The sequence below is a fragment of the Sarcophilus harrisii genome, chromosome 4 (genome assembly GCF_902635505.1).
Source record: "Sarcophilus harrisii chromosome 4, mSarHar1.11, whole genome shotgun sequence".
NCBI lineage: Eukaryota > Metazoa > Chordata > Mammalia > Dasyuromorphia > Dasyuridae > Sarcophilus > Sarcophilus harrisii.
In genome coordinates this window covers 386,995,266-387,012,447 of record NC_045429.1, presented here as the reverse complement: position 1 = coordinate 387,012,447, position 17,182 = coordinate 386,995,266, and the positions used below count along the sequence as shown (strand labels likewise).

Genomic DNA, 17,182 nt, shown 5'->3' with positions numbered 1-17,182 from the left:
CTTCACAGGGTCATGGAAAGAAAACATTTTGTAGATTGTAACCAGTATGACTGTGAATAATTATCAAGAGTCCTGGGCAATTTCATGTTTTCCTACCTTCAATATTGAAGACCCTGAAACATAAACTATAGCTGCATCTGTATTTAATCTCTATTCTCATTCAGCTTTTCTCTGATTGAAATTGAGGTCTTCATTAAATCATTTCTTCCAATTTTTCAGCTTTACCATAATATTAATAAACTCAACTATTCATAGAATAATGAATTAAAACATTAAGCACCTTTTATGAGTAAAGGTGGAAATGGAAGAGACCTTAGAGATCATTTAATCTGTTCTCATTTTTTCAGATTAGGGAACAGGGGCCTCTAGAAGTTATTGATTTCCATAAGTGGTAATAGACCTCATTTTATAGACAAGAAATGTTAACCCAATGTAACATGGCTACTTAGTCACAAAATCAGAATAAGAACAAGTTACAGATTTCAGTATGATAGTTTATTTGCTACATCATTGCCTCTATTTCTCATCTCTTAACCCATAACTTTCCCTTTCTCCCATAATGCCTCTCACCCCTTCTCTTACCTTCTCCTTACAAGGTATTTGAGTACATTGACTTGTATGGAGGCATTTAATAAATTTTGAAATTAATTGTGCAAAGATACAGAATTAAATAGCATCCTTCCCCCCCCCCCCCTTAAATTTATTAGCTGAGTTAGACATTGTTACCCTGTAAGGGACAAAGCAAAATACACATTTTCTCTTGGTCAAAACCCCAAGATTCAAAATCCAGGCTTCACTAAATCCAGGCTTCACTTTAGAACTCTGATCAGAAATGAGATAGTTCTGTGGGTTTTGTTTTTTTTTTTTTTCCCAAAATAAGACTTTCCTGGAAATTTGCCAGAGAACCAGAGTGTAGGATAGAGTCAATGGAAGAACAAGATCGCCAACAATCTTCCATTCCCAGATGAAGCTATATTAAGTTAGTTAGAATTTCATCTTTCAAAAATTTAACATCAAGTGACAATACTTACGCATGAAAGTGCTTAGGAACTGCTAGTTCATAGCAGTTATTGAAAACAGAAAAAGACATGACTCAGGCACCGTCCATAGCCAGGAAGCCTACCCTAAATAGTAGTACACTGAATTCTCTTGACTTCCTCGAAAATTTAGGGCTGGCTCATCCAGGTAAAAGTGACTTGCCAAACAAGTTACTTTTAACTCCTCCCTCCTCCTACCTGAGCTACATAGTCTCCAGGATATCTCTGTACACCTAACTCCAAAGTCATGGTCTTCAGAAGCTCATAAGGGTTGTATATCTATGGCTTCAGTTTCTTCATTATGGGCATTCCTACTGAGGCACAGCCACATTCCAACACCTTCATGTTGTAAAGGGTGACCACCTTGGTCACGATGCTGTCTCCATCCTTAACAGCAACAATCAGAGGTAGATGGGCAGATTTTGCGGCAAAGCATTTCCTTTGCATAGAGAAAGGCCACTTGAAGTTCAGGTGCTCCTTCTTCAGCTGCTGGCAGCTCCCCACACAGGTGTAGGTTTTGAAACCAGGTGGGTCCAAGATCCAGTTCTCAGCCCACTTCAAGTTCTGAAGGTTGATGTAAGTCTCACTCCGGCAGCATCGAGTGATTTTTGTCAGTGGCATGTTAGGGATGCAGTTGCCCTGGGCACTGTGTAAGTAAAAGAAGAAAAAGCAAGATGAGAACTCTGCACTGAGATTAGAAGGGGGCAGAGGGTTGAGTTAGGGGTTTATTCTGCAATAGAGATCATACAACTTTTACAGCAAAGTACCATCAAGACAGACTGTCTCCTGGACAAGTCTTTTAGGATCTGGGATTCATTTTCCCCTGATCTGATGTTATTACATTCTTCTATGGGATAATCCTAACAGATAGTTACAGGCTCCAATCATGAGGATAAAGTTATTTCCCAAGGAAACTCCCCTCTGGGAGTTCCCTCAAGCCCATTCCTGTGCTCATACCCGTACTCCTTTGTATCCAGTGTATGCAGCTGCAGTTGGGGAGCATGCAATTCTCCATCAGCAGGATTCTGGGAGGAGAAGGAGATGAATTTGTGTGCATTGGAAGCCATTGGGCCTATGTTCTCCCTATGGACAGAGACTTCCAGGACCAGGGGCTGATCTGTCTTGTTCTGCTGCTGCCAGTAACTCACAGCTTGGGTCACATCAAAGCTTATCCAGCCGGTTTCATGAATAGATACTCGTCTAGGGGAAGAGAAAGACAATGAGAACACATGCAGAGTTGACCTGCTCTTCATCTAAATCCTCTGAGCTTTAGGGAAAGAGTTGAACAACAGTAGAGCAGAAGGCTAGAGAGAAGAAAAGACCTCTAAAAGTTTGTATAGGGACTCAGTGAATAATCCAGAACCCTCTAGTTTATACTATTTGTGCGGTTTGGGGCTCATTCCAGGGATAAAGTTGTCCTTTCTCTCCTATTAATATTCATAATGCTCCTTAATAGTCCCACTTTCTCTTCCCATTCCTCTTCCTTAGGGAGAGAGAGAATTATGGGACCTGTATTCTTTTTGTAGTTTTTTTCCTACCTGGAATCAATTACATATGTCCGGTTGATGCCATCCTCTCTGGTCTGCACCCAGTAGATAGTTACGCTGGCATGGGAATTGAAGGGGAACATCTTAGATTGTCTCTTAATCACTTCCTTTGGGCATGGCTTCTGAAAGAGTCTCAATACAGCCTGGGCCAGTTCTCCGGTGGGGGAAAGCCTGTCATTCATGCTGAAGACTAGTAGTTGACTGGAGGCATCAGAGAAGAAGTTGCCCATGATTTCTGTGAACACAAATCCCACAGTCAATTTGATTTTGTCTTCCTCAAAGAAGTCCCAAGGTCTAGAAAGAGACATAGTTTATGAAAATCTTAAGAGAAGGGAGCCTATAGTTGGGCATTCATAAAGGAAATTACCTATTTATAATAATTACAATTTTAAAATAGCCTTAATTGAATTTTTTGGGAATGGGGGTAATTTCAAGGTAGTCAGCGCAGGGACAGATAGATCCTAAATAATTTTAAACCACATATAATCTCAATCCTCACTTTATTTCACATTACCCTCTTTCAAAAATAGGTTCTTAGCTGATTTTTTTCCTGGTCTTTGTTCTTATTTGGAAGGTTGCAGTGAGTAACAAAACTTAAATCAGAGTAAAAAAGAGAAAATGATTCAAATGGAATGACATGCTCCAGGTGGGAGTCATAACATGTCTTACCAGAGATATTCTTTATTTTTTCTAATTGACCATGACGTTGAAATGCTAAAGTAAAGATGCTTTCTGCTTCTACTTCTGCTATCAGCCTCTCCCTGATCCTTGACTCCCACCTTTTCTTCTATGCCTAAATATAAAGGCAATCCTTTTGTCACATGAGACTGAGGATGGAGCTATTTCTTAAATATTTTGCTAGCAACTAATGATAATGAATACAACTTACATAAAATAAAGCAGTTTTACAAAGGCTAAAATCCTTTACCCTAAACAAAACTTTGAATAGCAGAGGTGCCTGGTACTATACCTGATATATTTGTCTAGTTTTTTTTGTTTTTTGTTTGCTGAGGCAATCGGGGTTAAGTGACTTGCTCAGGGTCACACAGCTAAGAAGTGTTAAGTGTCCGAGATCAAATTTGAACTCAGGTCCTCCTGATTTCGGGGCTGGTGCTCTATCCACTGCATCACTTAGCTGCCCCTTAGTTTTTAGGTTTTTTTTTAATGACCCACGAAATCTAGCTTTATTGTCACCAGTTGGTTATGTCTAGCCACAATTTATATTTTTGGTTTGGGAACTATTTATGTTATTATACTTTCTTTCCCAGTAAGTGCCATGATTAAAAATTATAAACCTTATAGCTTGTCCAGAAATTTGTTCTTATTCCATCATTTGAAAGTTTAGGACACAGAAAGAGGGAAGAGAGGCAAGGTGGTATGGTGGAAAGCTTGGGTGCTATAGCTTGACTCTGCCCTTAAAAAACTGTGTGACTTTGGAAATCACTTTGACTTCTCGGGATTTTAGTTTCCTTCTCTCTAAAATGAGATTAACTTAGAAGATCCTGAGTGTCCCCTTTCTGTTCCAATCCTCTTTGCTAATACATGACTTGCTTCTAAATTCATTTAGCAGTCAGAGCCTGGGATATGCTAGAATAGACCCTCTCCCATCTGCAATCCCATCCTTTCCTTCCACCAAAGATGGCAAAATTGGGCAGGAAATAGCGATGTTTCAGATGGGTGCCTTCCCCCAGTCCCACCCCTTCTGAAGTTCTAGGTCACGAATGGGAGTTGGCAGCCTATGTCACTGCTGTCAGACTTGAATATACTGACTTATCAGATTATAAAATCATGGGCTTAGAGCTAGAGGTGTCCTTAGAAAGCAACGTCTTCAAGTAAGGACACAGTGGGGGACCGATTACTGATGTTTTACATTTATACTAGACTTATCATGCACATCATCACATTTTGTGTCCGCCACAACCCTTGTAGTATGTTAGTAGGTACGGTTCCCATTTTAGAGTTGGGAAGGGGCATAGGCAATATTGTAACGGTCTCATAGAGGGTAGAAGATGGATGTGGGAAGAGAGCCGAGGTCTCCTGTCTCCCTAGCTAGTGCTCTCTTCCGTGATCGTTCTCTTCACTCCCTCTACCCCGGGGGGCTCCCTTGTCACCCCCCCCCCCCCCCATCATTTGAGCTTTCACCTGGACGTCCCCAGCCAGGCGCTCTCTACCCCCAGCCAAGTTGGGGAACAAGGGCAGCAGTCAGCTATGGCTATCGGGGTGGGTCAGTCCCCAGAAGAAGGAACAGGGCCAAGGTTTGGGAGAGTGATGTTACCTGCAGTGGCCTGGGTGTGCCTCTTCCCCCGGGAGAAGGTTTCCTCAGAGCTGCGCTTCAGAAGAGAGATGTATTTGGTCCTCACGTGATCGGGGATGACCAGCTTCTCCACGTCCGTCTTTTCCAGGACCGGGATGTCGTTGAGGTTCAGCTGCTTCATCAGGCTCTCCTGGATCTTCTCCTCTATCTGCATTGCTCTGCTGCTGGCAAGGAGCAGGGCCCACACCGCCCAGGTCAGTGCTGGGAACCTCATGTTGTCCTGCCTGCAGTCTGCTCGAGGGAAGAGTGAAGCAGAGACAGAGTCCTCCAAGAGCTGGTGCCTGGAAAGATGCTTCTGGCTCAGCTGCCTGCTTGAGAAACCTCAGGTTGGGGGTTTGCTTAAATAGACAGCTAGAAGCATCAGAGTCCCCAGGGGGTGGGGGTGGGCAGACAGGAGGGCCACACCCCCAGGGCTCCCTGGGGCTACAAACACATTAGACAAACAAGTTAATATCCTGGGAAGACTATACAAAGGGCTGTCTGGAACTGACCATAGGTGAGAAATTAGACCTTATTGTGTCTCTGAGACCCTGCTTCAGCAGACCATGTCTTTGGTCTTTTCCAGACACAGTCAGTATAGTAGGGATAGCTTGATCTCCCTCTTTTATTACTTCTGGGAAAGATTCAGTCTTTCTAAACAGCTGCTATTTTGTTGGCTTGAATTCCTTTGTCTTTGGCAAGTCTGGGACTGGCTCCTGTCTGAAACCCTGTGAACTCTGCCTCTTCCATCATTCTGGGCCCTAGGAAGCCCTTCATGTTATAACCATTGAATAAACTTCTGTGAACTGTGAAATTGTATGACTGAATGGTCAATAAAATACCTATGATGGAAAAATAGAAAACATTCTAAAATTCCTTTTATATCAAATAAACAAGAAAAAGATTAAAAACAATAGCCAAAACTATGTTATAATTGTACAGTGGCAAACTCCATGTAGAGAAGGAGGAATTTCAGGGAAAATTTCTTTTCAGGCTGGGTCAATAAGTGGAGGAAACAAATCCAAGCTAACTGGATTCCTCAGATAATTGACAAGAAATGAAGTGAAATCCTGAGAAATGTAAAGCAGAGGCAGACCCATTCATGCTATCCTAGAAATTCTAAGTCCAGTTGTCCCTATCTTGCCAGAAGACCTTGATTTCATCACATGTGGTATGAGTGCCAAGTGGAATTTGTGCTGAATTGGATTTGAACCCTGCCTCACACATTTATTAGTTGAATGTCCTAACATCTGAGTCCCAAGTTTCCTCATTAACAAATGAGGCAGTTGAATTCAAATACCCCAAATGCCCCTTCCATTTCTAAATCCCCTATCTATGACCCTTTTTGAGCTCAGTTTCCTCTTCTGTAAAATGAAAAAGTTGAGCTAAATGTCCTCTAAGGTTCCTTCTAGCTTAAATAAACTTATGATCCTAAAGAAGGGCAGATAGGATAAAAACTCTTTTACCTATGGGGTTGTCATAATTCTAACCAATCTTTACCTTATTTCTTAAATGGTGACTAAAGAACATACGTTGAATAGACAGGAAAAAAGATTAACTGGAGAATAATTAAACTTTGAAATGTTGAAAAGTTGGACTTGGCAGGCTTGGCATAGCCTTAACAGAAAGTTGAGAAATTCTCAGAGTTTTACAGTCAACTCCATCCAGTTTGGTGGTAAAACCAGTAGAAATCCTGAGAAAAGTATTTGTAAACTGAGTCCTTGGGGTAATTCTGTGGAAAGTCTTTCACTCAAAGCAGCATCTCTAGCCTGATTTTGCTCGTGCTCTCTCTCTCTCTCTCTCTCTCTCTCTCTCTCTCTCTCTCTCTCTCTCTCTCTTTCTCATCTGAATAGAAAATGGAGGGTTTAAGACAGGTCACTCAGTATATTCCTCTGTCTCAAGCTCTTCAAATGTTTCAGGCACAAGACTAATTAAGTTTCTTGGATTTAGAGATATTATGGCAGCTAGATGATATAGTGGATAAATTGTTTGATTTGGTGTTAGGAAAATTTGAATTTAATTCAACCTCAATTGTGACTCTAAGCAAGTCACTTAATTCCATTCAGCCATCTTTTTCCCCTCATCTTTAAAATGGGAATAACATCTATCCAATAGGGTTATTGTGAGAATCAATAAAGATAACATAAGTAAGGAACTTTGCAAACCTTAAATCACTATTTGATTCCTAATTATTAGTATTATTATAGTCATGAATGGTTTGAATTTTACTCTGCAGGCAATTGGAAACTGTAGAAGGGTTTTGAGCAAAGGAATGAGATGGTTAAATTTATTATGTATAATAAGGAAGATATGTATGGCAGTGGTTGTGGCTCAGGACAGCACATAGACTTGGCTGTACCAGAGAGCTAATAGGTAAAGATATGCATGCTGATTCCTTTGAATTGGAAAAGCTCTAAACAGATAATTTTTCTCAGACAGAGTTGAACTGTCATCACTGATTTTAAGGTTGTCCTATGGTATTATGGAAATAATGATGGGAATAAGAACCTGTAAGTGGACAAGGACCTGGAATGTAGAGAAGGAACAGGACTCAAAAACCAGGACCCACCTATTTTTAAAAGGTACAAACATTTGTAGGGGGCATAGATTTGGGGTTTAGAGATAATGTGAAGGAAATGGGACATGATGGGAGAAAGAAACTTAAACTTTCATAAACACACTTTTTTTTCACCCCCTTTTCTCAACCCTCTCTATTCCCAGTCCTGGCTGAATATCATCAGCTTATTTCATTAGTTGAAAGACAGAATGAATGAAAATTGTTTTTTAGAAAGCCTTATGTTCATTTCATACTATGTCTGCTACTCATCCTACAATTAAAGGCTTCTGCCCCTTTTCACATTTTCTCTTTTCTCCCTTCCTATTTCCTCTGTAATTGAGGTAAGCCCTCTCCAAAGAAATATTTGGTTCCTTTTTTTTTGGGGGGGGGACACAAGTAATTATCAGGAAAACAAACCTCTGAGTGACAACATTGGCGCTTTTAAGTCATGCCAAAAGGTGCAGGAGTTCTGTATTTAGGCTGATTCCCAATCTGTGGCTGTCAGCCTTTGAAAATTGCCCCAGCCCAGGTGTCTTATAAATATTAAATGGTCAATTAGTCAATCCTAGCCACATGGTGGGAAAAAGCACAGCAGGTATGGTCACATTTTAAAAGAGTGAATAGCTAAAAGTGTCATAGATTCTATTCCCAGCTGTTCTGCAAATACTTTAATAGTATTCCCATCAAAACATAACAAAAAGAACAGGGAAAAAAACCCAACAACTAAAATATTTCCTGCAGTTTTCAGAAACTCAAGGGGCCAGAGGGAAGATGCTGACATTTCCAGGCTCATTTCTTCATTTTAGTTCATTCTTGAGCTTGGTTAAATTAACAAGAGAATAATGGCAGGAACTGTGGGAGCAGATGCCTCTCTATCAAGTCTCACCTTCTATTTCAGTTCAATTCGGTTTAATAGAAGCAAATCAAGAGTCTGTGTACAAAGCATGGTCCTAGGTATTGGGGAGATACAAAATTTAGATAAGAGGTCTCATGAAGCTTGTGGTTTAAAAGGCAACTGTAATAAAAATAGTCCACATTTTTCTTTTTGCAAGCTTTAAGGTCTACTAAGCATTTTGTGTATGTTATCTTGGCTGATCCTTACAACAATCCTGAAATTAAGTTCTATTATCATCTTCATCTTACAAATGAGGAAAATAAGACCAAGAGAGAATGTAAGTGGTTTTCAGAGAGTTGCCCAGCTAGCTAAGCGTCTGAGACAAAATAGGAACTCAGGTCCAACGCTCTCCACACTGCCTCTCTTGGAGACCTGTATCAAACATAAAACTAACCGTAACATAAATAATACTGAAAAAGTGTATCAGTGCTGTGAGAGAGGTGAGACAAATCAGTGTATGGCCTATGTAGCTGGCTAAGTCAATATCTTTCTGCACCTTAGGTTCTTTATCTTAAGAGGGAAAAGAAGAGGATGGATGGGTTTTTCTGTAGAAAGGCTAAAAAATTGGATGAGAATCCAGTGCAGGCTAGGGGAAATATTGTAGATGTAAGAAGTTGTGTGGAACAGTGTGGGTTATCAGGAGAGAATATTAAGTGCACAAGCAGTAAAACAGAGTATGTGGAAAGCAGTTACATAAGATAAGGCAGGAAAGCAGAGTGGTAGCAGATTGTGTGGGCCTTTGAATGTCAGCAGAGTGGTTTCAGCTTTACTCAGTGGGCAGCCGGAAAGTCATAGAGTGGTGAAGATACCTAGATTTATGCATAAGGAAGAAATGAGTGGTAGTGGTCTTGGCCCAGGGTAGCAAGTAGACTTGGCTGTACCAGATAGGAGAGAGAAGGTTTAGAGATGGAAACTGATTCCTTAAGATTGGGAAAGCTGATCAGTTGTCTCCAGAGAGAGTTGCAATGTAAGGAAATGTCTTCCCTTCCAGGATTCCTACAGAGGCCTGGTTCTGCCTACCGCTAAGGTTGGCTACAGTGGGAAGGTATGCTAAACTGGAGCTCAGAAATCCAGAATTCAGATTTTGGCTACCCAGACAGCTGAGTAACCTCAGGGTAAGCCACTTAACCTCTTCTCAGTTTAATTTTTCTCTTCCTTAAAATGGGATAATACTTGTATTACCCGCTTGATTCCACTTTAACCTTTATATAAATTTGAATTATTATGTTGATTCAGAATCTACATTTCTTTCTTGGGCAGAGGCATGGTCCCATCAGCTTTTAATCTTTTCTTTTTCCTGAATATCCAGGAAAGGAAGTGGTACCCTTTAGGGCATTGTTTAGAATTGATAATCACTGAAGACTTTCTCCCAGAGTTTTCTGTTATGAAGAGGCCTAAGGCAAAGGCTCCTTTTTCTACTAATGACTTGCAAAGAAGGAAAAGCAAACAATTTTCCTTTGGAGAGACTTTCCCTACATTACAGAAAAAAGTAAGAGTGACAGAGACAGAGATACTCACAGAGTGAGAGATAGAGACACACAGAGAGAGACAGAAACAGACAGAGGCAGAGATACAAAGACAGAGTGAGAGAAAGAGACAGAGACACACAGAAAGAGAGAGATACAAAGAGTGAGAAACAGAGAGACAGAGGCAGAGATACAGAGTGAGAGACAGAGACATGCACAGAGAGACAGAAATACAAAGAGAAACAGAGACAGAGGCAGAGATACAAAGACAGAGTGAGAGACAGAGACACACACACACACAGATACAAAGACAGAATGAGAAACAGGAACTTAGATACAAAGACAGAATGAGAAAGAGACACAGAGAGACAGAGACAAATAGAGAGACAGACACAAAGACAGAAAGACAGAGAAACAGATACAAAGACAGAGTAAAAGACAGAGACAGACAGAAATAGAGAGATACAAAGACAGAGACAAACACACAGACACAGAGACAGTGATAAAAATAGACAGAGATACAAAAACAGAGATAGACACAGAGATAAAGAGAGTGAGAGAAAGAGACACAAAGATACAGAGAGAGACAGACAGAAATAGACAGATAAAAAGACAGTGAGAAACAGAGAGACAGATATACAAAGACAGAGTGAGAGACAGAGACAGAAATACAAAGATAGTGAGAGATAGCGATACAAAAACAGTAAGAGAAAGACACAGAGATAGAGAGAAACAGAAACAGAAATAGAGATACAAAGACAAAAGTGAGAGACAGAGACAGAGATACAAAGACAGAATGAGAGAAAGACAGAGACAGAAATAGAGATATATACAAAGACAGTGAGAGACAGACATATACAGAGACAGAGTGAGAGAAAAAGACAAAAGATACAGAAACAGAGACAGAGATAGAAATAGATTGTGAGATAGAGACAGATACAAAGACAGAGTGAGAGAGACATAGAGATACAAAGAGAGACAAAAAATAGAGGAGACTGAGACACACACACAGTAAGAGAGAGACCAGAGAGAGACAGATAAAAAGACAGTGAGACAGACAGAGATATACACATACATGAGATAGAGACACACAGAGAGTGAGACAGAGAGACAGAGAGGACCAGAGACCAAGAAACAGAAAGAGACAGAGGCACAGAGAGAGCTTGAGTTTCTTTCTGCTGCAATATGAATACCAGACTATGACAGTTTACCCTGGTAGAGAAGAGGAAACTTCCATCCAAGGGAATCTTCCACCTGAGTTTGCTCAGGACAAAGAATCACAGATTCATAAAATTTCAAATTGGAATTAGCCTAGTGGGTCTCTACTCCCTAATCAAAGGGTCATAAAATGTGAGCATTTAGAGATAATGTCCAACAGGAAGAAAACAGGCCCAGAGGGGAGGGATAACTTGACCAAGGTAAGAGCAGAATCAGATCTTGGGGCAGACTCTTAACAAGGCTTACCGTTAACATTAAAGTAGTTATCAGTATATAGTTTAAGTCTGGGCCATTCCTTAATGAGGTCAGCTGGAGTTTGCTCAAGGCTAACTAGACATATCCTGGGAGGGCTTGGAGAGACAGACAAAAGGAAAGTCTCCAGACCCATTATTCTTCCCAAAGATACAGGCCCTTTTCTGAATGTGGATTCCAGGCTGGTTTATGGGTTTTTCCAGGAATTACAGTATTTAAGTAAATGGGTTGAAGTCAGCTGATGGGAGCAAAAGAAAGGAGATGTGGATTGGGAGCCTTTTTATTAGGAGTTTGATTATTTCTTCTGGAAGTACCTAGTGCAGTCCCCTTTGTCATGCAAAGGAAAGGAATCTGGAGTTTCCAGTAAGTCCTCAGAAGTATTAAAGGAAGTCATGAGGAGGTCAAAGGAGAGCAAGGTTGATAGGTCAGGGAGGTCAAAGGCGTTGATGCAGGAAGCTAAGCCCCGGCTCCAACAGGCTTCTTTAGGAAAACTGTGGAAAGGGGGGAATTATAGGTGCTTATGTTGATTGGAGGAAGTGGGGTTAGGTTGTTTCTCTGTCCCAGTCTATTTACTTTCATGTCATTATTTTGTTCAAAAATGTTCTGCAGATCACTGGGCCTGTAATAAGGAAGAACTTAGTTCAAATCTGGCCAGAGGGGCTTCCTAGCTACATCATCCTGGACAAAGTTGTTTTTTGTTTATTTGTTTTTTTAAGCACCTGTAAAATAAATAATCCCAGGATTGTTGTGACTGTTAAAGGATTTTTTACTGTTTGTAAAGTACTTGGTCATCCCCAGGATAATATACCATAACCAAGTAGGATTTATACCAGGAATACAGAGCTGGTTCAATATTAGGAAAACTATTAGCATAATTGACTATATCAATAACTAAATTAACAAAATCATATGATTATCTCAATAGATGCAGAAAAAGCTTTTGATAAAATCTTAACACCCATTCCTATTAAAAACACTAGAGAGTATAGGAATTAATGGAGTTTTCCTTAAAATGATCAGTAGCATCTATTTGAAACTATCCGCAAGCATCATATGTAATGGGGACAAACTAGAAACATTCCCAATAAGATCAGGGGTGAAACAAGGTTGCCCACCATTACAATTCAATATTGTATTAGAAATGTTAGGTTTGGCAATAGGAAAAGAAAAGGAGATGAAAGGAATTAGAGTAGGTGCATTTTATTTTTTCTCATTTTTTTCCTTTTTGATATGATTTTTTTTTGTTCAGCAAGATAATTTTTTTATTTTTTTAAACAATAGAATGAACATGTTTTGAAGACAAACCCCTTAATCTGCTTTCTAAGGCAATATAAACATAATGCAAATATATCCACAAAACTTTGATGTCCCTTCCCCATTATTCTATCTCTGTTTTCATTATTTTTCTTTATATTTTAAAATGTTTGATCTTTTGTTTGTTTGTAGTTTCATTTTACTGACATAGATTTCAATATCTGCACAGTTATTAGATTGTCCTTCATCATTTCCTTTTTTTAAAAATTTTTATTTTTAAAACATAACATGGATAATTTTTTGTTTTTTTTATTATTATGGGTTTTTATTTATAAAACATATGCATGGATAATTTTTAACATTGATCCTTACAAAATCTTCTGTCCCAACTTTTCCCCTCCTTGCCTCCACCCTCTCCCCCACATGGCAGGTAGTCTAATACATGTTAAATATTTTAGAGTATATGTTAAATCATATATATATATATATATATATATATATATATATATATTTATTTATACAGTTATCTTGCTGCACAAGAAAAATTAGATCTAGAAAGAAAGAAAAAAAACCTGAGAAGGAAAACAAAAATGCAAGCAAGTAGTAACAGAGCAGAAATGCTATGTTGTGATTCACATTCATTTCCCATGGTTCTCTTTCTGGGTGTAGCTGATTCTCTTCATTACTGAACAATTGCAACTGGTTTGAATCATCTGTTTATCGAAGAGAGCCATGTCGTTCAGAATTAATCGTCATACAGTCTTCTTGTTGCTGTGTATAATGATCTCCTAGTCCTGCTCATTTCATTCAGCATCAGTTCATGTAAGTCTCTCCAGGTATTTCTGAAATCATCCTGCTGGTCATTTCTTAGAAAACAATAACATTCCTTAACATTCATATACCACAATTTGTTCAGCCATTCTCCAATTAATGGGCATCCACTCAGTTTCCAGTTTTTAGCCACTTCAAAAAAGGCTGCCACAAGCATTGTGGCACATACAGGTCCCTTTCCCTTTTTAGTATCTTCTTGGGGTATAAGCCCAGTAGCAGCACTTCTGGATCAATGGGTATGCACAGTTTGATAACTTTTTGGGCATAGTTCCAGATTGCTCTCCAGAATGGTTGGATTCGTTCATAACTCTGCCAACAATGCATCAGTGTCCCAGTTTTCCCACATCCTCTTCAACATTTGTCCTTGTCTTTTCCTGTCATCTTAGTCAATCTGACAGGTGTATGGTGGTACCTCAGAGTTGTCTTAATTTGCATAATTAACTGGGCATCCACTCAGTTTCCAGTTTCTTGCCACTATAAAAAGGACTGCCATAAACATTTTTGTAGCAAGATAATTGTATCAAAAGTGATTTGGATCACTCTTTTATATGAGTGGAAATAGTTTCAATTTCATCATCTGAAAATTGTCTGTTCATATCCTTTGACCATTTATCAATTGGAGAATGACTTGATTTCTTAGAAATTAGAGTCAATTCTCTATATATTTTGGAAATGAGGCCTTGCATGGATAATTTTCAACATTGACCCTTGCATAGCCTTGTGTTTCATATTTCCCCTCCTTCCCCTCTCCCCCTCCCCTATATGACAAGCAATCCAATATATGTTATACATGTTAAAACATATGTTAAATCCAATATGTGTAAACATATTTATACAATTCTCTTCTGCACAATAAAATCAGATCAAAAAGGAAAGAAAATGAGCAAGAAAACAAAATGCAAACAAACAACAACAAAGAATGAGAATATGTTGTGGTCCATACTCAGTTCCTATCCTCTCTCTGGGTGTAGATGGCTCTCTTCATCACAAGAGCATTGGAATTGGCCTCAATCAGGCCATTGTTCATTTGTTGTTGGAATATTGTTGGAAAGAGTCACATTCATCAGAATTGATCATTGTATAATTTTGTTGTTGCTCTGTATAATGATCTCCTGGCCCTGCTCGTTTCACTCAGCATCAGTTCATGTAAGTCTCTCCAGGCCTCTCAGAAATCATCCTGCTGATCATTTCTTATAGAACAATAATATTCCATAGCATTCATATGCCATAATACATTCAGCCATTCTCCAACTGATGGGCATCCACTCAGTTTCCAGTTTCTTGCCACTATAAAAAGGGCTGCCACAAACATTTTTGCAGCAAGATAATTGTATAAATAGGTATACCTATATTAGATTTGGCATATTTTTACCAAGTTTAGCATATATTGTATTATTCACCTAATAAGGGAGGGAGTGAAGGGAGGGGGAGAAATTGGAACACAAGATTTTTCAAAGGTCAATGTTGAAAAATAATCCTTGTATATAATTTGAAAATGAAAACTTTCAATTAAAAAAAAAAGAAAAGAAAATATGAGGATACTTGATGTCTAGTTAGGGAGCAGCCAAGCCAAGAATCTTCAGATAGTATCTGAACTGAGGTGGGAAGTGCGCTGTAATCTCATGGGGTGGGCTATATGATCCACTTAGTTTGATGTTCTCATCAATCTAGGGAAAAAACAATGGACCAAAAAAAACACCCCCAAACCCTTCCCCCTTTCTCCTCCCTCTCTAGTAAACAGGCTTCCAGTTCTTGTATTTTTTTCCCCAATCCAGTCTGGGATGTTTTTCTCATGGAGGAAGAACCTTTTTGGACAGACATATCCCTCAAACATGCTGTCCCGCTCTAAGTCCTGCCCCCTTTCCGCTGTGCTCTGTTGTGATTCATGTCTCCTATGGGGAAGGATGAAAAAAGATACAGGAGAGCTGTGTTTCTAGCCTGTGTTTCTTCTCCTACCTCCATAATTCTGCTTGTGACTGTAATGGAACACCATGCCCAGTCCTGAGTATATGCATGTATGCTTGTACACATGCAAACACACAGTCTTTTTATTGAAGCTTTTTATTTTCAAAACATATGCAAGGATAATTTTTCACCATTGACCCTTGCAAAACCTTGTGTTCCAATTTTCCCCTCTCTTCCCTCTCCCCCTCTCATAGATAATCCAATATATGTTAAACATCGTAAAAAATATATGTAAATCCAATATAGACACATATATTTCCACATTTATCATGCTACACAAGAAAAATCAGATCAAAAAGGAAAAGACAGAAAGAAAACAAAATATAAGCAAACAACAACAGAAGAAGTGAAAGTGCTATGTTTCCACAGTCCTCTCTTGGGATGTAGATGGCTCTTTATCACAAGATCATTGGAATTGGCCTGTTGAGAAGAGCCTCATTGTTGAGAAGAGCCACATCCTTCAAAACTGATCATCGCCTAATCTTGTTATTGCCAAAACACACAGTCTTGTAGACATGTATACACCTCTTTCTACTGAAGTTTCACCCCTTCCTTTAATCTCTATTTGATTTCCACCCCCCCTCCCATCCAAAAGATCTCTTATGTTCTCCCTCCACCTTGTTCTTTGTTTTTCCTCAGTTAGAGTATTAGCTCCAAGGTCTGTGCCACATCTGGCACATTTGTTCTCTTAGCACCTCACACAGTGCCTTACACACGATATATACTTTATTATTGTTATCTCTTCTATATCACAGAGGATTAGAGGTAGGGCACTCCTGACTTCTGGAAAATTTACCTACATTTTTTTGACCCTCCATATTAGAAAAGCATGAATTATTTCTTTTATGGGGCATTTACAATACCTTATTATTGTAAGATGTGGGTTAAGTGTTTGGTCACAGGTTCTGTGTCATCCACTAGCCTTTATATGTTGCCCATGGCTTCTACAAAACTCCCTAAAAAGTTTCCATTTACTTTCTTATGCCAGTGCGTGGTAGGTATATTGAAACCTTGATGGGCAAAGTCACAATGTGGAAGGGATAACTACTGTTTGTTGAAATGAACATAGCATTCCATGATTGCTAATTTTTACTTAGGATCCTCCCTCTTGCATTTGGAGAAGGGAGGAAGTTAAGTATTATCTAGAATCTCAATCAACCAGTATAAATTGATTGTCTGAAATGGACCTAGCAATAGGGCTTGAACTAAACTTTTATGTCATTGAGAAAAGAAATTTAGTACCTGTCTGTACCACAAGGACGATGTGGGCTTATAAATTGCCATTCCAGCCTTTCCTGACCTTCCTGCACATAGAATGCACCAAACTACATTTTCAGCCAATGCTTCCATTCCTTTTGGGCCATGACCATGTACAATAGTCACAGGATTTCTGTAAACACTTAGAAACAAGTATTTTCTCAATTCAATCTTTAAAAAAATTTAAAAAGCAAATAATGTCTATTTGTTCTTGTTCATTGCTATAATATAGAATAATATGTTTGTCTGGTAGCCCTAAATAGGAACAGTTTGAAAGGCAACATGTGTGGTAGAAGGAAATAGGAATCTGGCTTCAAAGGATGGGGGTTCAAACCCTGGTTTTGCTTCAAGCCATCTGTGAGATCCTGGGCAAGCAGCATCCTCTTGGGCCTCAGTTTCCTCAGTGAGAGGAGTAGCCTTTAAAGCAATTTTAAAAATTGTATTCTATTCTAAATCAGATGATTTATGAATGTAATAACAGGGAGACTTGACAGTGAAAGCCTGGTACATAGGAGCATGTACAGAGTGCCCTTTCTGATGCATTCTCCTTTGTAGAATCAGGATGGGGAGCAAAGAGAAGGCCTCCTTCTACATTTGTGCTAATGTGGAG

General features: G+C 39.2%; 1 protein-coding gene and 1 long non-coding RNA gene across 4 annotated transcripts in view; one reads left to right on the top strand and one right to left on the bottom strand.

Moving 5' to 3' along the window:
* Nucleotides 1-17,182, top strand: part of LOC111720445 — a 107,483-nt gene that overhangs the window by 48,531 nt on the left and 41,770 nt on the right. For all 3 annotated transcript variants that reach the window (XR_004233971.1, XR_004233968.1, XR_004233970.1), the window contains exons 2-4: nucleotides 4,987-5,092; nucleotides 7,317-7,459; nucleotides 13,189-13,341. This is a non-coding gene — a long non-coding RNA (uncharacterized LOC111720445). The remainder of the gene's footprint in view (nucleotides 1-4,986; nucleotides 5,093-7,316; nucleotides 7,460-13,188; nucleotides 13,342-17,182) is intronic.
* On the bottom strand, nucleotides 1,317-5,112 carry LOC100925611 (left-right determination factor 2). The gene is made up of 4 exons (XM_003767748.4): nucleotides 4,860-5,112; nucleotides 2,576-2,819; nucleotides 1,995-2,237; nucleotides 1,317-1,683 (listed from the first exon to the last, which is right to left on the bottom strand). Exons 1-4 carry the CDS (start codon nucleotides 5,110-5,112, stop codon nucleotides 1,317-1,319), a joined length of 1,107 nt encoding a protein of 368 aa, XP_003767796.1.

Coding starts and splice junctions, on each gene's coding strand:
- LOC100925611 (XM_003767748.4), bottom strand. CDS start 5,112: ATGAGGTTCCCAGCACTGACCTGGGCGGTGTGGGCCCTGCTCCTTGCC. Junction 2,238..2,575: donor ACATATGTAATTGATTCCAG/GTAGGAAAAAAA, acceptor CTCTTCCCCTAG/ACGAGTATCTATTCATGAAA. Junction 1,684..1,994: donor CTGGATACAAAGGAGTACGG/GTATGAGCACAG, acceptor TTACTTACACAG/TGCCCAGGGCAACTGCATCC.